The 25707-nt window shown below is 54.6% G+C and overlaps 1 protein-coding gene across 1 annotated transcript in view; it reads left to right on the plus strand.

Annotated features, from left to right (window-relative positions):
* DNAH10 (dynein axonemal heavy chain 10) overlaps positions 1-25707 on the plus strand; it is a 2725177-nt gene that overhangs the window by 2669077 nt on the left and 30393 nt on the right. The window contains exon 78 of the mRNA XM_069619694.1: positions 21732-21877. Coding sequence (XP_069475795.1) covers positions 21732-21877 — 146 coding nt within the window. The remainder of the gene's footprint in view (positions 1-21731; positions 21878-25707) is intronic.

Below are 25707 nucleotides of genomic sequence, written 5' to 3' on the forward strand. Positions count from 1 at the left end.
ACCACCACCCCCACCCCCCAGCAGTGCAGGGGCAGCCTCCACCAGGCCCCCACCCAGGTCTACCACCACCCCCAGCCACCAGGGGCGGCCTCCACCAGGCCCCCACTCATGTCCCCTATCACCCCCACCCCCCAGCAGTGCAGGAGCAGCCTCCACCAGGCCCCCACCCATGTCTACCACCACCCCCAGCCACCAGGGACAGCCTCCACCAGGCCCCCACCCATGTCTACCACCACCCCCACCCCCCAGCAGTGCAGGGGCAGCCTCCACCAGGCCCCCACCCATGTCTCCCATCACCCCCACCCCCCAGCAGTGCAGGGGCAGCCTCCACCAGGCCCCCACTCATGTCTACCACCACCCCCACCCCCCAGCAGTGCAGGGGCAGCCTCCACCAGGCTCCCACACATGTCCCCCTGCACCCCCACCTCCAGCCACCAGGGGCAGCCTCCACCAGGCCCCCACCCATGTCTACCACCACCCCCACCCCCACCCCCCAGCCACCAGGGGCAGCCTCCACCAGGCCCCCACACATGTCCCCCTGCATCCCCACCCCCCAGCAGTGCAGGGGCAGCCTCCACCAGGCCCCCACTCATGTCTACCACCACCCCCACCCCCCAGCAGTGCAGGGGCAGCCTCCACCAGGCCCCCACTCATGTCTCCCATCACCCCCACCCCCCACCCCCCAGCAGTGCAGGGGCAGCCTCCACCAGGCCCCCACTCATGTCTACCACCACCCCCACCCCCCAGCAGTGCAGGGGCAGCCTCCACCAGGCTCCCACACATGTCCCCCTGCACCTCCACCCCCCAGCCACCAGGGGCAGCCTCCACTAGGCCCCCACTCATGTCTACCACCACCCCCATCCCCCAGCAGTGCAGGGGAAGCCTCCACCAGGCCCCCACCCATGTCTACCACCATCCCCACCCCCAGAAGTGCAGGGGCAGCCTCCACCAGGCCCCCACCCATGTCTACCACCACTCCCACCCCCCAGCAGAGCAGGGGCAGCCTTCACCAGGCCCCCACCCATGTCTACCACCACACCCACCCCCCAGCCACCAGGGGCAGCCTCCACCAGGCCCCCACCCATGTCTACCACCACCCCACCCCCCAGCAGTACAGGGGCAGCCTCCACCAGGCCCCCACTCATGTCTACCACGACCCCCACCCCCCAGCCACCAGGGGCAGCCTCCACCAGGCTCCCACACATGTCCCCCTGCACCCCCACCCCCCAGCCACCAGGGGCAGCCTCCACCAGGCCCCCACTCATGTCCCTTATCACCCCCACCCCCCAGCCCAGCAGTGCAGGGGCAGCCTCGACCAGGCCCCCACTCATGTCTCCCATCACGCCCACCCCCAAGCAGTGAAGGGGCAGCCTCCACCAGGTCCCCACTCATGTCTCCCATCACCCACACCCCTCAGCAGTGCAGGGGCAGCCTCCACCAGGCCCCCACCCATGTCTACCACCACCCCCACCCCCCAGCAGTGCAGGGGCAGCCTCCACCAGGCCCCCACCCATGTCTACCACCACCCCCACCCCCCAGCCACCAGGGGCAGCCTCCACCAGGCCCCCACTCATGTCTCCCATCACCCTCCACCCCCCAGCAGTGCAGGGGCAGCCTCCACCAGGCCCCCACTCATGTCTACCACCACCCCCACCCCCCAGCAGTGCAGGGGCAGCCTCCACCAGGCCCCCACTCATGTCCCCTATCACCCCCACCCCCCAGCAGTGCAGGGGCAGCCTCCACCAGGCCCCCACCCATGTCTACCACCACCCCCACCCCCCAGCCACCAGGGCCAGCCTCCACCAGACCCCCACTCATGTCCCCTATCACCCCCACCCCCCAGCAGTGCAGGGGCAGCCTCCACCAGGCCCCCACCCATGTCTACCACCACCCCCACCCCCCAGCCACCAGGGGCAGCCTCCACCAGGCTCCCACACATGTCCCCCTGCACCCCCACCCCCCAGCCACCAGGGGCAGCCTCCACCAGGCCCCCACTCATGTCCCCTATCACCCCCACCCCCCAGCAGTGCAGGGGCAGCCTCCACCAGGCCCCCACTCATGTCTACCACCACCCCCAGCCACCAGGGGCAGCCTCCACCAGGCTCCCACACATGTCCCCCTGCACCCCCACCCCCCAGCCGTGCAATTTGCTTTGGTACGTGTACTTCGGGGTGCGCGGGAAGTTCCACACGCGATTGGCCTGGGTACGTGTACTTCGGGGTGCGCGTGAACTTCCACACGCGATTGGCCTGGGTACGTGTACTTCGGGGTGCGCGGGAAGTCCCACACGCGATTGGCCTGGGTACGTTTACTTCGGGGTGCGCGTGAACTTCCACACGCGACTGGGCCTGTGAGAGTGGGGTACATGTATTCCTGGGGTGGGCGGGAAGATTCACACGTTCGCCTACGACGTGCCGAAAAATAAATGGTCCAATCCTGAGACACGTACGCCAGCCTGAAGCAGGCGTACGTCGACCCGCGCAGCATAAAAGTGCGCACAAACAACAGACAAGCTCATACGCCAGGATGAATATACCATTCCTAGCCGCAGTGGCCGTGGGTTACCAAAGGAGGAGGAGGAGGATAGTGAGGGCCCGAATTTTCACTCCCAGAACCAGCCTTTTTGGGATGCCTGATGACCAGGTGTATGGGAGGTACAGGTTTCCCCCACACATAATACTGGACCTGGTCAGTGAGTGGGAGGATGACCTCACATCACCCACCCTGTGCTCCCAAGCACTCAGCCCCCTGGAGAAGGTTCTCAATGTACTGCACTTCTTGGCCACAGGATCATTTCAGCGGACAAGTGCCATAGTGGGTGGTTTGTCACAGGCCACGCAGTCACGCTGCCTACACCAGGTCTTGAACATCATCACTGCACACCCATCAGTCCGTAGGCACATATACCTGCCCAGGACACCTGCAGAAAGGCAGGCTGCCACCCTCGATTTCTACGGTGTGGCACAATTCCCAAAAGTGCTAGGTGCCATTGACTGCACCCATGTGGCACTACGTCCCCCAGGGCATCTGAGCACATCTATAGGAACCGCAAGCACTGGCATTCCATCAACGTGCAGGTAGTATGTAATGCTAAGGGAATCATCACCTCAGTATATGCCAACTATCCAGGGTCCACCCACGACAGCTTCATTTACCGAATGTCTACCCTAAGCCGGGACCTAGAAGCTGGGCGGCATGGCGATACATGGCTGCTTGGTGAGTATGAATGCCACTGCACATGCATGCATGTCAGATGCAGAGTTATGTCACTACGCCACTAATGATACCCATCACCTCCTCACCAGGGGGCAGTGCCTACCCTCTGAGCACCCACATGATGACGCCAATTCGGAACCCCATCACGCCTCCAGAGGTAAGATACAACACAGCCCATATTGCAACCCGGGGCATAGTGGAGCGCTCATTCGGAGTGCTCAAGTCACGCTTTCGCTCCCTTGACCGTTCTGGCGGGCAGCTGTTATATGCGCCCCCAGTAGTGTGCAGGATCATAGTGGCAGCATGTGTCCTGCACAATGTTGCAACACGCCGTGGCCTGGCTGTGGACATGGTGGTGCCCCCACATCCCCAACCACATGCACGGCTGCTGCGCATGGGAGGGGAGAGGGCACGGGGTGAGGCAGCCCGTACGCAGCTGGTGGCTAATTACTTCACATAGAAATCACACCCCAGTGGAGTGCACACAGGCCTGGCACATACCATCTGATAAGCAATGATGACTCAACCTGACAATTAAGACGAATAAAGGGACTGTCAACTGTCAGAACCATAGCAGCCTGAGATTGTTCATGTGGAAGTGTCACAATGTGTGCATCCCTACCTACACAAACACCACCAATGCAGTGTCATGAAAAGACACTTCCATGCTGCAGAAATGAATACCCACTCGCAAAATACTACATGAAAACAGTGCCATGTCACCCACCCCTCCCCGGCACGGCCACACAACACACCATGGCATGTCATGCAATGTGAGAGGAAAGAAATTAATCCCCACAACATGCCCCAAGTGTCACCAGCTACAGTGTCCCTAATGGAAACATATCCACACATGAAATGCTCACAGTAATGCAGGACCTACAACCCGCATTACCAAATTCTTACCAAGAATACCAATCACCTACACAACCTCCAACCTACCTTAAACATGACATTACAGACTTAAAAATTAGCTAGACTCACCACCTGATGATTGCAGCCCTCCGAACACTTCCAAGTATACAGTGTTAGCGCCACGCAAGAGTGTAGGTGCACTGCTTACAACATGGACTCCAGTTCCAAGGTGGACCGCATTGTGAAGACATGAGGAATGGACCTGCAAATATGGAGGATGAGATGGATGCAGAGGCACATATCAATACACCATGCAGTGTACAATACAACAACAATATGTACTATGAATGTATACACAGTATTGACTGTAGACTGCCCCCACAGCTCATGGGAGTCCAATGTCACCATGTACGTCAATGTCACTTGGGCACACCCTTTGCAAGCCCATGGAAACGGGAAGCAGGAGGGGTGTGTGTGACAAAAACCCAAGCATCTGAACCAAATCCATGACAAGCCTGCATGTGCCCAGCCAAAAACACCTCCATGGGCTCCTGGCCTACACGGCTACCCTATTGTGGGAGTATCACTGCTGTCGCTATCCTCACCCTCTGCAGCTGCATCAGGAGGTGGTGGCACTATGGGAGGCAGCCCACGCAAAGCCCTAGTCTGTTCCTCCATGGCTGCAAGCATGCGGGTGTGGTAGGTCTCGTTCTGGAGGATAAGTGTGCGGAGGTCCCCATGCAACAACTCATGGGATGCCCGGACCTCCGCCCTAGTTGCCTGCATCTCAGCAGAGAGCGTACGGGTGAGACGCTCCAGCTGCTGTTCTGTCCTTCGGTTTGTTGAAGCCTCAAGCTCAACAAGAGTCGTCCTGAGGTGAAGGAGTTCCAGCCTCAGGGCTTCCCTGTGGCCCTGGGACTCTATGGAGATGGCTTCCTGCAGAGTCGCCAGTGCCGCCCGCCTGTCCCTGTCGGACGCCAACATGTCCTCCCTGTGTGACTGGCAGATGGAGTCGGTTGCTTGCTGTAGTCGCTCCATCAGCCTTTCGGGGGGACAATGGAAGTGGCCACCCTATCCATGGCCTGAGCCATCATCTCTGATGATGCTGCCTGTTGGGTTGCCATACCGTAAATGGATTGCTCCCATGCGGTATTGCCAGGTAGCGTACGGCCACCACGTCGGCGGGCACCACACCTGTCTGGGGCAAGGCGAACTGCGCCTTGCTGTGCCGGCACTGCCTGAGGCTGCAGGACTGCATTCTCCCTCTGATCTGCTGGCCCAGGAACAGGATCAGATGTCGCGGAGTGTGACCCTGCATCCGGAACCACCAAAGGCGTACCTGCCAACACTGACATCCCCATTGAGGGTTCTAACCCTGGTGCAGGTGGGTCGGACAGAACAGAATACCTCCCAGGAACACTCACCTGCGACGGCACGTAGGTCTCATCAGCCGAATCCACACCTGAATACAGCTCGGGGGAGGTGCAGCCAGAGACACCCCTTGAGAGCACGACCTGCAGCAGTTGTGGGTTCTCACCCACCACCACACCACGTCCCTCACTGGTGGTCGGTCGGCCCTCAGACCCCTCCTGGGTCTGCACCATCTCCACAACCCCAGCAGTATCAAGTGCGTCTTCCCCTGCAAAGACATGAAAGAAAACAAATGGAAACAGCCTCCCCAGCCTGCCTACGCGGGGCAGCAGATGACCTAGCTGCCCCTGATCCACGTGGCCTGATGACACCAACGTTCACCGGCGCACGTGGCCTAGACCTGCTGACCTGGAAGTCAGCCATGGAGTCACCCTGTGCCAGGTCTGGTTCCACAGTGGGCTGGTCCAACAAGGGCTGAGCATGGATGGTGTCAGCCACGGTAACCTCAACCAGGGGGGGGGGGCATGGGTGTCCCTGACTGCTCCTCCACACATGGGGGGCTAGGGGCACCCTGCAAGTCACGGCCACATCCCCTACTGGATCCACCACGGCCACCACTTGGGGCTCGGCCACCTTTGCCACCCTTACGGCTTGGTCGCCTCCCAGCCATGGCACTGATGTGATTGTGCGTATGGGAGTCGATGTGAACTATTGTCCTGGGCAATTGGGGGTCAAAGGGATTGGGTACCAGATGGTAATCGTACCCTAGTGCTCTAGCAAGGCTGTATGTCACCCCTGGGGAAAGATGACGGGTCACGCAACGCACAGGCACCCTAAAAAAGCGAAGTAAGGTGCACGCAACCCCTCCTAGACCACGTGCGTGGAAAAATAAACCTGCACTACGCTGTGGCACACAGAAACACAAGAATGAACGTATGCATGTCACACGCAGCCTAGAATGACCTCTGAAGGGGTACGCGACACACGGGGCAAGCACAGATGTTAAATAAGTGCGCGACTCACCGTCTGCCAGGAACAAAAGTGTGAAAAATATGCGCGTGTGCGCATTGGCAACACCCCCGCCTAAAGAAGAATTGTACGCTGTCTGAGGAGACAGGACAACAGTAGAAGGGAACGCTGTTTGAGGAAACAGGCCCAGGAAAAAGAGGCAAAGAGAAAAAGCTGTCAGAGGTAACAGGGAGTACGAAGTGGAAACGCCGTGAAGTAAATCGCGTGTGAACCGACAAGAAGTACAGAATTCACCCATTCGATCTCCACGAAAAGCACGTACAAGGAAATGGCGTTCTACACGTACCTTTTATACACATGTCACAGACGCGCATACGCGATGAGGCCATTTCCACCAATTACGCGCTTTGACACTCGGACGTGTATCTCTTCATTTTTACATGCGCCATACTCTACGGCCATGCGCGTGACGTCACAGCTGTGCATGGTGGCCTTTGGGCCAATGAAATCGCATATGCGAGCACACGTGGTAAAACTGCACGTCCGGGTGTCATCGCGTGTAATCGGAGGGAAGTGAGCGTACACGCGATTGGCCTGGGTACGTGTATTTCTGGGGTGCGCAGGAATTTCCACACGCGATTGGTGGAAATCCACGTGTGCTCTGTCATCACGTGTAATGAGGGAAACACCCGCGCGCGTCACGTCACAGACGCGCTTACGCGCTAAGGGCCTTTGGTCCAATGAAATCGCATATGTGTGCTGACGTGCATACGCGCTAAGGGCCTTTCCTCGATTCACACGCAGACGTGCAGGATTTTCACGTGCCAAATCACTCCGTATCAAGCTGGCCACGCGTAAGCACACGGAAGACCACGCTCCTGCCCAGAAGGCCGAATTACTGCCCCCAAGAGCCCCGAGCACGCTCCCACCTGCCATCTGCTGCTGCCTGACTGCCTGCTGCCCACGTGCCCTGCCATTTGCTGCCTGCACATCAGCCAGGGGTGATGTTGCTGTGACCACCCCTGCTGGAACCGAAGACTCCTGACTGGGATTCCATCGCTCCACAGCCCAGCCCCAGGACCCAGTTGCCCACCCACTCCTGCCTCTGGGGTTGTCATGTCGGGCACTGCAACATCTGGCACCACTGACAACCCCCGGCCAGAGAGGCAGAGGGGCACCAGCTTCAGTGCCAGGGAAGTTGGTGTCCTGGTGGAGCAAGTCCTGGGGCAGTATGATACCCTCTACCGAAGTGTGCGCGCCGACAAGGAAGGACAGACTCAGATCTGGACGGACATCGTGACTGCCATCAACGCGGAGGGGCTGGCAGTCCGCGACTTCCAACATGTCAAGAAGCGCTGGGAGGACTTCAGGTCCAGGACCCTGAACAAGGCCCGGCGCCTCTTGAAGGCAGCGGATGCTAAGGGGCGCCGCGGCCACTTGTCGGAAGATCAGATGAGGGTCCTGGAACGCATATCCCCAGCGCTCCACGTCCAGGTCCTTGAGAGGCAGACCCGTCTGGAGTCGAGCGGTAAGTGTACAAGCATCATGATTGTAAGCTGTGCGTGTGGTGATGTGCCAGTAGTGTGCCGGTTGCACATCTGTTTGTATGGGGCCTAGTATGGGTGGGGGTGTACAGGGCTGTGAGGCTAACACATGCGAGGGCTGTCATGTGTGAGACATGGATGGTGCTTGTGTGTGTAGGCTTGCATGCCAAATGCAGTTGTGTGGGGCACACATGTTTGGATGAATGTGTATGTAAGTGGGCATGTTCGTGATGTCACGCATGTATGTTGTTTTCAGCTGCATGTATCAGCACTGTGTACATGTGCATGTGTGTGTATTTGACAAGGGTGCAACAGTGATGCAACATGGATGTATGTGACAGCAGGATGTGGAAGCCTGATTGGCAGATGTGACATGGATGCCCATCGGAACACTGCGACAGTTGGCTGAGGTGTACACATGCATGCAAGTGTGGTGGTGTGCGTGCATGTGTAGTGCACTCCCTGTGTTGCATGTGATGTCTGGCTCACCTTTGCCTGCTCATGCTGTTGTATGTGTATGGATGGTGCTGGCAGTTGGGATGTGGCTGTGGTATGGCTCATGTGTGCAAGTTGAAATGACATGTGTGTTGCCGATTGTGATGCCATGTCTGAGGTTTGCCAATGCCACTCATGTGCAACTGTCATGTGTGTATGTGTCCATTGTACAGTGCCCTGATGCCTGTGTTTAATTTCTCCCTGTCTGCAGCGTCAACTGATGAAGAGGGCGGAGAAGGTGCTGTGGAGCACAGGGGCGGGGATCGCACCGCCAGCTGGAGACGCAAGGCCCGTCTCCCCTCCCAGGTTGTGATCTCGTCGGGGAGTGAGGAGTCCGGTGCCGCGTCCCAGGCCGCAGCTGCCGGGGGGAGGTCCAAGAGGCGGAGGTCGGAGTTGGACTCCTTGGCAGCAGAAGGGGCAGCTGGGACCCCACAGGGCCCAACGGGGGAAGATGGCACGGAGTCATCCAGGTTGGTGGGGGGTTTGGTGGAGGAGGAGGCCGTGCAAGCAACAGAGACGGGGTCTGGAGGTGGGGATTCCACTGGTGCTAGTGGTGCAGTGCAGGACCAGGGACAGGAGGCAGCACAGGTCGCCGCGGAAGGTGTCTGTGTGCAATCCTGTCCCTGATCCTGTCACTGCATCATCTTGCACCAGCAGGGAGGCCTACGTCCAGACCCATTTTCAGGCAGGGGATGAGCTAACGACAACTGGCCTTCCTCTGCCTGCGGACGTGGCTATCCGTGTCCGGGTTGAGCCTGTCCTGACTGGTGTGGCGTTGCGTCAACGGGCCATGCGAGGTGACCTGCAGTCTTTTCATGAGGAGACTGCACGTCATCTCGAATGGCTCGTTGACCGCGTCGGCCTACTGGGACAGGTCACCCAGGTCGGATTCCTCCGGTTGATGGGGCTTGCTCAGACCCCCTCCTCAACTGAACCCCCTATGCGCCAGTCGTCCTCCGTGCCATCTTCCCACCCATCAGTCACCTGGGTGCCCTGTGGAGCTGCCTCTGACGGTGCAGCCAGGCTGGTGGAAGAGGCATCCCTGCCACAGTCGGGAGTCGGACGTCCAGCAGGGGTGGCCACATCAACGACTGCACCCCAGCCAGCGGAGGATGTGCAGGCAGCAGGAGGCAGTGCACGGGCAGAGGCGCAGCAGCAGCAGCAACGTGGTGGGAGCCATGATGGCTCGGGGCCTTCCACATCGGAGGGGCCGGCATCGGCCGGAGGGCAGGAGGACCCAGGGACGGGAAGTGTCTTCCGTGTGGAAGCGGTTGGGCCACGCCATAGATGCGGAGCAGCAGCGGGCGGAAAAGGCACGGCTCACAATGGTCAGGGCGGAGAACTCCATGCAGAGGGCCCTGAGGCGTGCCGAGTGCCTCGAGGCAATCCGCAGGGAGTTTGGGGGGGAACATGTGGCCGGCCCTGCAGACCCTCGGGCCATGGAGGAGGAGCGCCTCCGGGACATTGAGCAGGAGTTCGATGATGCCCTGGCCCGGAACATCCTGAAGTGAGCCGTCGGACTAGCCCGCTGCCCTTGTAAATAGTTATATAGTTAGTGTTAGGTTTCCTTTGGTTTGGCTTTATTTTTGGACCTTTTGGACAATGGGCCACATTTTTGTATATAGTTATTTTTTTTAGGTAGTGTTATTAGATAGGTTTCATTTCTTCGGTTGGGATCATGGACCCTGGATAGTTATCTGTACATAGTTGACTTTTGGATTTTCAATTTTTATTATGATTTCGCAATGGAACAATGGTTTTCGATTTTAATTTGTGACTTTGGACACCTTTCCTTTGCATTATGATTTGTGGTTTAGCATTTTTTCACAGGCCTGCTGTTTATTTTTTTTGTTAAATTTCTATTATTGTTTGTTTATTTTTGATTCAATTTATGTTGCTTTTAATACATATTTTTTCTTCAAAGTTCAATGTGTAGTATCATCTCATTGGTTTCATGCATATCATGATATGGGTTTTGACATTCACTGACACCCATTGGGTGTATGTGAGGGACATGTGTTCATTTCAAAACTTGCAATTGGGCTTCTGTCATGTTTTTGCAATTTCTAAGTGGGTGGATGCAATACTCGGGTGGGTGTTTGCAATTTGGAGGCTGACCATAAGGGCCAAGGATCTACATTGTGGTGACATGTTGGCTGGGAGACGTGAGTGTGGGCCTGGTGGAGGCTGCCCCTGCACTGCTGAGGGGTGGGGGTGATGGGAGACATGGGTGGGGGCCTGGTGAAGGCTGCCCCTGCACTGCTGGGGGGTGGGGGTAATAGGGGACATGAGTGGGGGCCTGGTGGAGGCTGCCCCTGGTGGCTGGGGGGTTGGGGTAATGGGAGACATGACTGGGGGCCTGGTGGAGGCTGCCCCTGCACTGCCGGGGGGTGGCGGTGGTGGTAGACATGGGTGGGGGCCTGGTGGAGGCTGCCCCTGGTGGCTGGGGGGTGGGGGTGCAGGGAGACATGAGTGGGGGCCTGGTGGAGGCTGCCCCTGCACTGCTGGGGGGGTGGCGGTGGTGGTAGACATGGGTGGGGGCCTGGTGGAGGCTGCCGCTGGGGGGTGGGGGTGCAGGGAGACATGGGTGGGGGCCTGGTGGAGGCTGCCCCTGCACTGCTGGGGGGTGGGGGTGATGGGAGACATGAGTGGGGGCCTGGTGGAGGCTGCCCCTACACTGCTGGGGGGTGGGGGTGGTGGTAGACATGGGTGGGGGCCTGGTGGAGGCTGCCCCTGCACTGCTGGGGGGTGGCGGTGGTGGTAGACATGGGTGGGGGCCTGGTGGAGGCTGCCCCTGCACTGATGGGGGGTGGGGGTGATGGGAGACATGAGTGGGGGCCTGGTGGAGGCTGCCCCTGCACTGCTGGGGGGTGGGGGTGATGGGAGACATGGGTGGGGGCCTGGTGGAGGCTGCCCCTGCACTGCTGTGGGGGTGGGGGTGATGGGAGACATGAGTGGGGGCCTGGTGGAGGCTGCCCCGGCACTGCTGGGGGGTGGCGGTGGTGGTAGACATGGGTGGGGGCCTGGTGGAGGCTGCCCCTGGTGGCTGGGGGGTGGGGGTGATAGGGGACATGAGTGGGGGCCTGGTGGAGGCTGTCCCTGCACTGCTGGGGGGTGGGTGTGATGGGAGACATGAGTGGGGGCCTGGTGGAGGCTACCCCTGGTGGCTGGGGGGTGGGGGTGATGGGAGACATGAGTGGGGGCCTGGTGGAGGCTGCCCCTGCACTGCTGAGGGGTGGGGTGATAGGGGATGATAGGGGACATGAGTGGGGGCCTGGTGGAGGCTGCCCCTGGTGGCTGGGGGGTGGGGGTGATGGGAGACATGAGTGGGGGCCTGGTGGAGGCTGCCCCTGCACTGCTGGGGGGTGGCGGTGGTGGTAGACATGGGTGGGGGCCTGGTGGAGGCTGCCCCTGGTGGCTGGGGGGTGGGGGTGCAGAGAGACATGGGTGGGGGCCTGGTGGAGGCTGCCCCTGCACTGCTGGGGGGTTGGGGTGATGAGAGACATGAGTGAGGGCCTGGTGGAGGCTGCCCCTGCACTGCTGGGGGGTTGGGGTGATGGGAGACATGAGTGGGGGCCTGGTGGAGGCTGCCCCTGCACTGCTGGGGGGTGGCGGTTGTGGTAGACATGGGTGGGGGCCTGGTGGAGGCTGCCCCTGCAATTCCGGGGGGTGGGGGTGGTGGTAGACATGAGTGGGGGCCTGATGGAGGCTGCCCCGGGTGGCTGGGGGTTGGGGGTACAGGGGGACATGTGTGGGAGCCTGGTGGAGGCTGCCCCTGGTGGCTGGGGGGTGGGGGTGCAGGGGGACATGTGTGGGAGCCTGGTGGAGGCTGCCCCTGCACTGCTGGGGGGTGGGGGTGGTGGTAGACATGGGTGGGGGCCTGGTGGAGGCTGCCCCTGCACTGCTGGGGGGTGGCGGTGGTGGTAGACATCGGTGGGGGCCTGGTGGAGCCTGCCCCTGCACTGCTGGGGGGTGGGGGTGATGGGAGACATGAGTGGGGGCCTGGTGGAGGCTGCCCCTGCACTGCTGGGGGGTGGGGGTGATGGGAGACATGGGTGGGGGCCTGGTGGAGGCTGCCCCTGGTGGCTGGGGGGTGGGGGTGATGGGAGACATGAGGGGGGGCCTGGTGGAGGCTGCCCCTGCACTGCTGGGGGGTGGCAGTGGTGGTAGACATGGGTGGGGGCCTGGTGGAGGCTGCCCCTGCACTGCTGGGGGGTGGGGGTGATGGGAGACATGAGTGGGGGCCTGGTGGAGGCTGCCCCTGGTGGCTGGGGGGTGGAGGTGCAGGGAGACACGAGTTGGACATGAGTGGGGGCCTGGTGGAGGCTGCCCCTGGTGGCTGGGGGGTGGAGGTACAGGGAGACATGAGTTGGACATGAGTGGGGGCCTGGTGGAGGCTGCCCCTGGTGGCTGGGGGGTGGGGGTGCAGGGAGACATGAGTTGGACATGAGTGGGGGCCTGGTGGAGGCTGCCCCTGCACTGCTGGGGGCTGGGGGTAATAGGGGACATGAGTGGGGGCCTGGTGGAGGCTGCCCCTGGTGGCTGGGGGGTGGGGGTGATGGGAGACATGAGTGGGGGCCTGGTGGAGGCTGCCCCTGCACTGCTGGGGGGTGGCGGTGGTGGTAGACATGGGTGGGGGCCTGGTGGAGGCTGCCCCTGGTGGCTGGGGGGTGGGGGAGATAGGGGACATGAGTGGGGGCCTGGTGGAGGCTGCCCCTGGTGGCTGGGGGGTGGGGGTGATGGGAGACATGAGTGGGGGCCTGGTGGAGGCTGCCCCTGGTGGCTGGGGGTTGGAGGTGCAGGGAAACATGAGTAGTACATGAGTGGGGGCCTGGTGGAGGCTGCCCCTGCACTGCTGGGGGGTGGTGGTAGACATGGGTGGGGGCCTGGTGGAGGCTGCCCCTGCACTACTGGGGGGTGGGGGTGATGGGAGACATGGGTGGGCGCCTGGTGGAGGCTGCCCCTGGTGGCTGGGGGGTGGGGGTGATAGGGGACATGAGTGGGGGCCTGGTGGAGGCTGCCCCTGGTGGCTGGGGGTGGGGGTGATGGGAGACATGAGTGGGGGCCTGGTGGAGGCTGCCCCTGCACTGCTGGGGGGTGGCGGTGGTGGTAGACATGGGTGGGGGCCTGGTGGGGGCTGCCCCTGCACTGCTGGGGGGTGGGGGTAATAGGGGACATGAGTGGGGGCCTGGTGGAGGCTGCCCCTGGTGGCTGGGGGGTGGGGGTGATGGGAGACATGAGTGGGGGCCTGGTGGAGGCTGCCCCTGCACTGCTGGGGGGTGGCGGTGGTGGTAGACATGGGTGGGGGCCTGGTGGAGGCTGCCCCTGGTGGCTGGGGGGTGGGGGTGATAGGGGACATGAGTGGGGGCCTGGTGGAGGCTTCCCCTGGTGGCTGGGGGGTGGGGGTGATGGGAGACATGAGTGGGGGCCTGGTGGAGGCTGCCCCTGGTGGCTGGGGGTTGGAGGTGCAGGGAAACATGAGTTGGACATGAGTGGGGGCCTGGTGGAGGCTGCCCCTGCACTTCTGGGGGGTGGTGGTGGTGGTGGTAGACATGGGTGGGGGCCTGGTGGAGGCTGCCCCTGCACTGCTGGGGGGTGGGGGTGATGGGAGACATGGGTGGGGGCCTGGTGGAGGCTGCCCCTGGTGGCTGGGGGGTGGGGGTGATAGGGGACATGAGTGGGGGCCTGGTGGAGGCTGCCCCTGGTGGCTGGGGGGTGGGGGTGATGGGAGACATGAGTGGGGGCCTGGTGGAGGCTGCCCCTGCACTGCTGGGGGGTGGCGGTGGTGGTAGACATGGGTGGGGGCCTGGTGGGGGCTGCCCCTGCACTGCTGGGGCGTGGGGGTAATAGGGGACATGAGTGGGGGCCTGGTGGAGGCTGCCCCTGGTGGCTGGGGGGTGGGGGTGATGGGAGACATGAGGGGGGCCTGGTGGAGGCTGCCCCTGCACTGCTGGGGGGTGATGGGAGATATGAGTGGGGGCCTGGTGGAGGCTGCCCCTGCACTGCTGGGGGGTGGCGGTGGTGGTAGACATGGGTGGGGGCCTGGTGGAGGCTGCCCCAGCACTGCTGGTGGGTGGCGGTGGTGGTAGACATGGGTGGGGGCCTGGTGGAGGCTGCCCCTGCACTGCTGGGGGGTGGCAGTGGTGGTAGACATGAGTGGGGGCCTGGTGGAGGCTGCCCCTGGTGGCTGGGGGGTGGGGGTGATAGGGGACATGAGTGGGGGCCTGGTGGAGGCTGCCCCTGTTGGCTGGGGGTTGGGGGTGATGGGAGACATGGGTGGGGGCCTGATGGAGGCTGCCCCTGGTGGCTGGGGGGTGGGGGTGGGGGTGATAGGGGATATGAGTGGGGGCCTGGTGGAGGCTGCCCCTGGTGGCTGGGGGGTGGAGGTGCAGGGAGATATGCGTTGGACATGAGTGGGGGCCTGGTGGAGGCTGCCCCTGGTGGCTGGGGGGTGGAGGTGCAGGGAGACATGCGTTGGACATGAGTGGGGGCCTGGTGGAGGCTGCCCCTGGTGGCTGGGGGTTGGGGGTGATAGGGGACATGAGTGGGGGCCTGGTGGAGGCTGCCCCTGGTGGCTGGGGGGTGGGGGTGATGGGAGACATGAGTGGGGGCCTGGTGGAGGCTGCCCCTGGTGGCTGGGGGGTGGGGGTGATAGGGGACATGAGTGGGGGCCTGGTGGAGGCTGCCCCTGGTGGCTGGGGGGTGGGGGTGATGTGAGACATGAGTGGGGGCCTGGTGGAGGCTGCCCCTGGTGGCTGGGGGGTGGGGGTGATAGGGGACATGAGTGGGGGCCTGGTGGAGGCTGCCCCTGGTGGCTGGGGGGTGGAGGTGCAGGGAGACATGAGTTGGACATGAGTGGGGGCCTGGTGGAGGCTGCCCCTGCACTGCTGGGGGGTGGGGGTGATGGGAGACATGGGTGGGGGCCTGGTGGAGGCTGCCCCTGGTGGCTGGGGGTGCAGGGGGACATGCGTTGGTGGGCAGTAGTGCAAGGTGATATTTGGGTTGGCTGGGGGGCATGGCCATGGTGGATGGGGTGCCTGCAGGACATGTGCAGGGTAGGCCCCTGTGGTGTGGGCCACCTGCAGGGGCCATGGAGGGTGTAGAGGGAACACCTGGGAGGGCCCACACGTGCAATTCACGTGTGGTGCTCCCCGCGCACCCCTGTAATACACGTACCCTGATGGAATCGCGTGTGATACTTCCCGTGCACCCCTGGAATACACGTACCCTGCTGTTTTTGCATGTGATACTTCCCGCGCACCCCTGAGATACACGTACCCTCCTGCTTTTGCGTGTGATACTTCCCGTGCACCCCTGGAATACACGTACCCTGCTGTTTTTGCGTGTGGTGCTTCCCGCGCACCCCTGGAATACACGTACCCTGATGAAATCGCGTGTGATACTTCCCGCGCACCCCTGAGATACACGTACCCTGCTGCTTTTGCGTGTGATACTTCCCACGCACACCTGAAATACACGTACCCTGCTGCTTTTGCGTGCGATACTTCCCGCGCACCCCTGAAATACACGTACCCCTCTGCTTTTGCGTGTGATACTTCCCGTGCACCCCTGGAATACACGTACCCTGCTGCTTTTGCCTGTGTTACTTCCCACGCACCCCTGATGCACACGTACACACGTACACAGGACAATCGCGTGTGGAACTTCCCGCGAACCACTGAAATACACGTTTCCCCGCTTGGCATTTGCTGTTTGCCAGCCCTGTGAACTGGTCCAGGGTTGGCGCAGCCCTTTGCGATTATTTGGGGATTTTGAAGGCTTTTCCTTGCGCGAGGGCGTTCTTGGGGGCCTAACTGGCGCTGCTGCAGGGTCGCTGCGCCACGCTGCGCCACGGCTGGTTTTGGATGCGGAAATCGATTTTAGCGCACGCGGCTGGCGCAGACATTCGCACGGGCACGCTGTGCGCCAGCCGCGTGCGCCACTTTTGTGCGAATTTCTATGAATTACCCTGAAAGTATTAGATGCACAATGTACATTTATACAAAAATGCCTTTATATCCTTTTGCAATTACTTTTACAATTATTGCCTTGACACTTTTACAGTTATTGCCACCTTTGCAATTTTACTATTATTATGTATGTGCCTTAACTTTACAGTTATTGCCAACACGTGTTTTGACCTTTCACCTTCGGTCTTCCTCAGGGCTAACTAATCATCATCTTATAACATTCATTTGAACATGATCATTACAAATACTCAATAGGAAGTACGTACAAAACTTGCCAAATAATAAATATGTACAAATCAACAGCCAAGTCAGAGACAAGTCACAACAGGGGGGAAAAATACAATAAAACACAACACATATTTAGAACATATAGTCTCATTAATAATTCATTACAATAAAAAGTTGCTTAACTTATTTATGAACTTCTTCGGATTTATTCATATTAATTTGATCAGCAGTTATTTCATAAGTACCTTAATTTCTATGCACCAGTGCAATTTTATGTCCACCACCAAATTAACTCTTATTACCGGCTCATTTCCCTAATAAAAAAATGTATTAAATCATTTCTACACTACTTTGTAATTATTTATATTTAATTTATCAGTGGTAATTCATAAGCACCCTATTTTAAATGCACGGGTTTAATCTTTTGTCCATCACCAAGTATCAATTAGTTTTAATAGCCCCAATCTCGGCTTATTTATTTTTGTTCTTTTTTTAAAAATGAATTTCCAAAATCACCAATTGTGACTTAGATTTATAATGCATACCTCATTCAATTCCTTGACATAAGTGTCAATTCAAAATAACCTAATAATTCCCAACTAATATTGGTCAGTCAATTAATTCTCAATAACATCTTGTCAAATGTTACTACTTTGAATACTACTCTACGTACTCAATAGCTTCGCGTCAAATTGTTTGTTTCTCTTAGATTCAGCGGGATCATTTCCCAGTAACATGAGTCCTAAAGGGTGATAATCCATACATTCTATTGTCAATAATAGATCCAGTAGCCATCTGATATCATTAGTACTGTGATAAGTCAATCTCTCACTTATAGGGTACCCCATCTACTTACAATAGTTGGGCTTAATTAAGCTGCAAGGCCATCTCTGTATAGTTGAAAGCAGCGTTCCACGTGGCAGGAGGGTGCCATCTTGTTAGCATCTCTGTTTTAAAGTGCCCGTGGCATCAGACGGTAACTTCCTACATCACATGTGCACGCGTCATTGTTGTTATTATGAATTTCCGCTTCTAATACAATTGAAGGTGTGTCGTAAATCGAATTGCCATTTACGACTTGTTCCATTCCTCATAATATAATATAATATAACACGCTATTGCGTGCTCAGAAATAGAATCTCAGAATTAACCTTTGGAGAAGTAATACGTGTTCTTTCAATTACATCTTGCCCAGCATTCCGTAACTATTTCAATTTAATTCTAAATTATATTTACACTATTTCTATATCCAAGAGCTTCTACATGTATTTATTTTATAAACCGTCCCTTATTGATAATTCCATACCAGCTGGAACCATTGTCTTATGCAATATCCAATGTTGTATTTGGGTGCATCTGAAATGCTCTTCCTCCTCTATTAATAACTTCTATTTGCATTCCAAAAATGAAAGGGGACACCCCTCTACATAAAAATCCTAAAGAGTGAGTGAGTGGTTTCTTTCCAATGTCCCGAAACAGTCTTTGTCCATTCTATTGTGGACGAGATTTGTAATGCCAATAAATATCTCCTTATGTCTGATACCCCCAGCCCACCTAGTCATTGTAAACCTGTGTACAGAAATCTTGGGCGTTACTTGTTTCAGATTAAGGAAAACATTTCTCCCTGTAGTCTTTTAAACATTGTTGCACGTACATTGACAGGTAGTGCTTGAAACCCATATAACAATCTAAGTGACAGAGTCAGTTTCATAGCTGCTATTCTTTCAAACCAGATCCCGTCCATTAAGATCTATGGAAGATTTCCATAATTCCGGAATATTAGCTTTATCAACACTTCACAAACCAGGGTAATCTTTAATCCTAAATATTCCATGCTTCCTTTCACCCAATCAATTCGGGACTCTTATCTCCAGTTTCGGAATGACATCAGCTTCCTCAGTAATATTGAGTGCCTTAGATAGTCAATAGTAAGTCCAGATACATTTCCAAACTGCCCAAATTCCTTTATAGCAGCTGGTAGGGCAGAGCCCAGGTCCTGTTTAAACTAGAATGATATCGTCCAAGCAAAGGGCTATTTTACGTTATTTTCATTCCCATTCTAACCCTTGTGTCCCCTCATTAGACCTTATGAGCTGCACATGGAGTTCTATGGCCAATGCAAAAACCAGCCCTTGATATCTTAATAGGACTTGTCGATTCCCTGTTAACATTAATTCTCATTGTTGGGATGTTAACAATTGCAAGTATCATTTTTGTAAATCTGGGTCCCAATCTATATGCCTCCCAGGCTAATTCAATTTAAGCCCAATCTATACTACCAACGAGATTCTATCTAATGTGAGTAAAACAAATGTCTGCCCTGTTCTCCTTCCCCAATCAACTATGTTCATGATCCTCCTGTTATTATCATGAGTGTTGCGGTTTACAATAAATCCAGTTTGGTCAAGGTGTACCATCATTGGTAAGACATGCACCAGACAGACTGTCAGTATTTTAGCATCTCCATTAAGGAGTGATGTGGGTTGATACTCTTGAGTACTCATTCAGATCCTTCCCAAAATGTAATTGTTGACATAGCCATAGTCTGTGAGACCTCTCCCCACGATAAGATAGCATTGAATAATTCAGTTAGCGACTGCACCAGTAGCTTTTTTAATTTTTTGCAATATGTGTTCCTAAATCTATCTGGTCTCGTAGCTTTAGTCAATGGTTATTTCTATGACACCCCCACTTGCCACCATAGTCTCAACTGCACCATAGGCCTCATTAGAAGGTTACCGGCAAACTACGAGTTCTGCGAGCGTGTGCCTTTCAACCCGCCAGGCCTGACCTGGTGGGCGGAAAGACAGCCACTTGCAGACCTTGACGGATGCACCGGCAGCATTCATGAATGGTGACGGTGCATCCGTCCTCCCCATTCCCATTGACAATTACAATGGGCAATTAGCAGGGCCACCGGTAAGTCCCCATTGCCGGGTGCTGGAAAATGTATGACTCCGGCGGCAGCCATGCCAGTATTTACCGGCACGGCTACCGCACACTCGTAATGACCCTCCATGTCTCTGTGTTCCGCTTGGCCCTGGTATATAGGTATATAGCACCCCATTCACTCTGCCAACCGTAGGAGATATAATGCACCTACATCCCTTCAGCACCTCCATATCACTCACTGTCTAACCTCTACCAGCTTCTATCCCCAGGTCCTCCACAGGCCATCTGCCTTATCCTGGATTCACCACCAGGCTTGTAGATCACTATGGTTCTGTGGAATGTACACCCTCCTGGTCTCTGGGTGACTTTCATGGTCTGAATACACCAGTTCCTTCCCTCCACCTACCCCTGCTCTTACTTCTGCATCTCCTCCTGGTCTTGCTCCGCTAATCCCTTGTGCTCCAACTCTTGCTCCTACTCCTCTACCACCTCCTGGTCTTGCTCGCTCTTTTCCACCAGCCTCTCCCTCTTTCATCCGACTTTCTCCTCTTTTACCCTACTCCTTCTCTCTCCATCTCTTCTCTATCTCTTTCCAAAACCAGCTCTCAGGACCACGGTCATCACCCTCACATGACTAGTGGAGACCGGCTGCCTTTTCTAGTATGGGTAATAACAGGTATGGGGCAATAAAGACTCTGATTGGCTGGCCCATTGCGTTTTGGTTTTCCCTGACACCGACTGGCCATGGTCCCATGTGCCTTCCTCTTGTGATTAAACCTTCGCCCTCCTAAATTCCAGGTGAGGGGAGGTTTCTAATGATTTAGTTTGTCCTGTGAAGTCCCACAATGTTGGGGTCAGATAGGAGTATCTGCTTTCTGAGCCAGTGCTCTGCCTGCTATGTTTATCGGGTACTTGCTCTCCTGAGCCAGCACGCCGTGTCACGTTTGCAGAGAAGTGTGTGTGTGTGTGTGAGGCGCACTCTTAACGGCTTTAAGAGCCCTGGTGTAGCTCTGGAGGATCCCAATGCACCGCCTTCAGGGGTCACATCAAGTAGCAGGTGGCTTCCACTGGTCTCCAGAGTTCCCCAACCACTCTTTGCTGCAGATACAGTACTCTTGGGCAATGGGAAACGTGACAGAACGTTTGCCTGGGTAATATGGAAGGCCTACATGAAAGGGAGGAGGGGAGAAGAGCGAAAGAGAGAGATTGAGATTTACTCAGGACGAGGCATTCCTTCATTATTCTTTTGCTGAGAAATTTGGGGGTGTTGTGACATGGTCAATCTTGTAGAAAGGAGATTCTCGAGGCAACCATGGTTCAGTTAATATGGCTGGAACATGGCCTGCTCACTCTGTCTTCTGTAGAGGTATATTGGTTTCACTCATAGGTATATTGAGGACTGTTCTTTTTTTTCTGAATGCTTCATCCACTCATGATTTGCTCATAGGAATGTACACGCATGGATGACGGGAAGAACACTCCAATTTCTATATGATATAACATAGGGAACATTTCAAGTGTTGAAAAAATGCTACTCATTTGAGAAAGATTATGGGAGTAATACAAAATTTGTATCCACGAAATCCTCTCTTAAGGACTATATGTGCTGCTCCAAAGGATATAATAGTACTCAGCAATACGCACCATATGTTCCTGGTAAGGAAGTATGAAGGAAATGCATGTGATTTTGGTCCAATCAGCTTGGATCTTTTTCAGGCTGGAGGGGCCTGGAAAAAGATGCTACGTAAAGTGTGTCTGCAGACTCTGCGGAGGGAAAGTCAAAGGTTTAAAGGCATTTACTTCTTGAATGTGATGGTTTAGGCGTAGGACTGGACTGTTTAATGTCTAGATTTTGTAGTACTAATCTGTTGATTACTGATTGTGATGAACATCCTAAAATGAATGCCGCATCGTGGGATGCAGTATTAATGGTAAGGAAACTATGGGAATTTATTTAGCTAAGATTGCTAAATGGTTAGAGTTCTATAGATGCAAGCCTTATACTGTAGATCTTGTTTGTATGTAATTTAGGTTTTGGATTTAGCATGTACTTGTTAATAAGTGTACATAGCACATTCTTCATGTGTTTAAAACTGGTATTGCATTAAGCTTTACTGGATTGCGTGAGTGCAGTCATCATGGCACCTGATAATCTATATGAATACGTAATTGTTTTCTTTTCCCAAAACAGGGTGCTTTATTTCGGGACTTTACTTGGAAGGAGCCGACTGGGATATTGAACTGTCCTGTCTTATTAAAAGTAAACCCAAAGTCCTTGTGGTAGAACTGCCTATTTTAAAGGTTATTCCAATCGAGGCCCACCGACTCAAGCTACAGGTATGGCAAATATTCTTTGTGTGATAGGCTTTAAACCCAATAAATCAAAAGATACAATTCCAGAATGTTCTATAGCAAATGGCGACACAGGAAATTCTGTGATGCAAAATTAAAAAGTGTTTGACATGTTTTTTGAGTCGCAATCAACATAATGAAAAAAGAAGAACACCTTACATGATTAACCAGCTTTCTTTATTACTGTGATAAAATCTGAATTACTGTGTGCACATGTTTAATATGTTTAGTAACCAAAAGAAGTGATTTGGTCACCCAGAGCTAATACACTTGCACTCTTGCTGCAAGTCACTTTGTTTGGCTCAGTTTGACCAGATCACTTAGCAGGACACCTTGCATACTACAGTGTCAGCAGGATAACTAATCAAAATAAACCACAGATGTCGCCGCCCTGCATAGTGAGGTTGTCAAAAGCCCATGTCGACTGACACCCTTGTCAAAGTCCAATCATCCGGGCAAAGGGATACTATCATCTTATCTAGTGCCTGCAGTAGAACTATTATACTGTACTAAGCAGTGTTAGCTTTCCCTAGTTACCTAATGCCCCAGGGAACAGGTGATGTGCTGCCTCTGTAAAGCATTCCTTCTATGCTAAAAAAGAAAAGCCTTAAAAACCAGGATCAAATCTACAGTACTTAGTAATGCACACAAGCACCAGGGCTGAAGTCGAGGGTATACTTGGGGGGGACGTAGACCACCCACTTTATTCAGAGGACTCAGTGCCCCCTGCCCCCAGCTAAAATGAGAAACATTGAATGTCCTCTTTGAATGTATGAATTAAAGCCGCCCTCAGGGATCAAACCGCAGTCGTCAGGACACTTCACCACTGCATTGTATAACCGGATGAAAAATAACTAACAACTAAAGGTGAAACGTCTCATGTTGGTACTGCAAGTCCCAGGGAAACATTTGTATTGGTTCTTGGAGTTTAAAACAAGCACACATTTCAACTTGTTCAAACACCCTATTAGAATTAAATATCCTCTCTAGTGTTGTGTGTGTGTGTTGATTTTATGAAAGGCAAATGCTGTTTGTCCTGTGCAATTTGGGTGGTTATGCAAACCCAATTTAATGAAATGTGCATATTTCACCTTGATATGCTAATTTCTGGCAACGTCACAGCTGATTGTGTTTGTGGATGAGTCCCCCCACTTTTTAGGACTTGACAAGCACACAACCTGACTCATACCTAATATTAATAAACATGGATCAGGAGATGTCTTACCACAAGAAATAAAACTGTTGTGAACATACCTGTAACTCAGTATCTGCACAACAGAGACTCCCAAACAAATCAGTGTTTACCTACTACTCATTTGGCATATGTATACATCATTGATCTTCTTGAAAGTGTCTGTTATGGAGGGTTCTTATGAGTAAAGTAAAATGGATACCCTGGAGCAAAAAGTTAAACGGATACATGTTTTGTAATATAAGGTCTAGTGTTAGATGAAGTGCTGTTGATTGAGAAAGCATTTTTAGCATAGCATGGGGCTCTTGATAGATGTCACTTTCCTGTTCTTTAGGGCATCTCCCAACTAGGATTAGCCAACACTACTTTGTACATTATAGTAGTATACTCTACCACTGTGACACTGCCTGGGTGAATGGACTTTGAAAAGGTGGTCAATCCAGAGTGGCTAGTGACAAGCTCCCTATGCAGGGAGATGACACATATGTGTTTGAGTAAGCATGATATGAGACATTGCAGATATATACTGAATGCTGTATTGAGTGATAATTAGCATGTGTGTCAGATGCATTCCTGTGCCTCTGTTGTTATTGTTTTGACATATTGCGATGTTGGACACTGGCCGTTGGTTCTCTTTTTTGTTTTCTTGTATGCATTAATATCATCAACATTATTTAATTATTTGCACAACGATAGCTCTCATCCACCTTATGCCAAATACCTTATGTGCACCCATTAAGGTTTTTAGCCTATAACCCATATCGATATTGCAGGAATGATTCATGTGTTTAGAAAATCTGTATCATATGCAGCCTTTTGTATAGATTAAGAAAGTCCTTGCTGGAGCAGGAAACGCTGTTTGCTTAGGGAATTACAGTGCTGCTGTTGCTTTAAGGAAGCCATCAAAACTGAAAAGAGGTGCGGAGCGCTGGCACGGAGTCCGGTGTTGAGTCCAGTTACTCGCCAGTTAGGCACCGGCGAGCCTTCCATGGAAAGCCACTTCGAGTGTGAGACTAAGCGAGGCGTGGCACCCCACCTGTAGCGCTTAAGCCTATGGAGATGACTAGAGGCCTGCAGAGTGGCCGTGGGGCTTGTGGCTGTGGCGGCGGAGGAAGTGCAGGTGGTGGCAGTTGTAGAAAGGCATCAGAGCCTGGAGAACTCCTATTCTCAAGTAAAGGAAAGTGGAGGTAAGCCCCTGTCATCGGAATGGGCACTGAAGTGTATGGAGACTTTGCCCCTCCTTCCCCCGATCACCCCTGAATCAGCCTCCTTAAATGTACTTTCGGAGACACCCTTATGGGAAGCCAGGGTAGAATGGGCAGAACAGGACCAGTTTGAGCTAAAGTTGGGGGGCTTGACTTTAAACACCATAAGCTCTGATAACCCCAGTGTGGTTAGCTCACCCCATGAAAACTGTCTTTCTTCACAAAAACGTATTAGCAATAATATTAACCGAGCCGCTGTTAGCGTTAACTTGAACTTAAAGCCCAGCCCGGAATAGGGAGAGGAAAGCTTCATTCATGAATGAGTGCCAACATATAACTGCTAAGGAACTAACAGGAAATTTAGATACAAGCACTTGTCTTGGCACTATCTCTAACTCGGCAAACATGGCAAATACTGCATGCGCATATATGCCTGGGGGAAACGCTGGAGCTGGAGTTTCCCTGGCCGCATTGCCAATAACAGAAAAAGCAGAGATTGAACAGGTAGTTAGCCGGGATTCACGAGCCACACAGCACACACCGAGCACAAGGATGGAGGGCTCAGTCGAGACTGATCAAAGCGGCACCCCCCTCGAAGGCACTGAGTGAGGTGAGCCACAGGGAAACCTTGGTCTAGCGCTGGGTGCTGTCTTGGGGCTGACAAATGATTGCTTAAGGTCTCAGTCACCCCCTAAATTTGAAGGGGGAAAACCCCACACGTGGAGGTCAAAGAGGGGGAAGGGGATATTGGCTCATCTGTAACAACAAAAGTAATTATCCACAAAAATAGAGCAACCCCTACTAACATGTTGTACGAATGAAACTCGAATTGGCAAACCTCAAAATGCCTTCAAACTACTGGCGTAAATGCATGAAGGCAATCATAAGGGGCAGACCTAGGTTTAAGTGAGTTAGTGGCCGACCTAAATCCATCTGCAGCGGAGCCGAGCATGCAGTCAGTAGGGTCACTCATGCCAGCAATAAATGGGACAGAAAGTCTAATAAAGATTACAACGCAACCCCAAAAGTCTTCGGGATTTATAAATCAAGCAAAGGGACGAATAACATCCTTTTTCCCCAAACATAAATAAGTCGACTCAAAACTGGACAACGCCTGTAGAAAACGTTTCTGATATAGAAATGTTACAAGTAGTGGGAGAGACCCCAGAACTGGCTAATGCAGAGTCTTCTACATAGCGGAAAAAGTACTGGGTCTATAAGGGCTCATCCCCAGTATTTTTCAATAAACCTATGTTGGGATAGCCGACATCAGGCCCCTACATCAGTAGCATCGCAAGATGCAACCACCCCCATAAAAGAAACCTTTCTGGCTTTATCTGGTCAGACAAGTACCCCATCTAGCATTTCTCGAGGCGAAGGCAGAGGTCAGGCAATGGAGACCTCATTGAAACGGGACA

This window comes from Ambystoma mexicanum, chromosome 10, assembly GCF_040938575.1.
Source record: "Ambystoma mexicanum isolate Mex_15411 chromosome 10, UKY_AmexF1_1, whole genome shotgun sequence".
Classification (NCBI taxonomy): Eukaryota; Metazoa; Chordata; class Amphibia; order Caudata; family Ambystomatidae; genus Ambystoma; species Ambystoma mexicanum.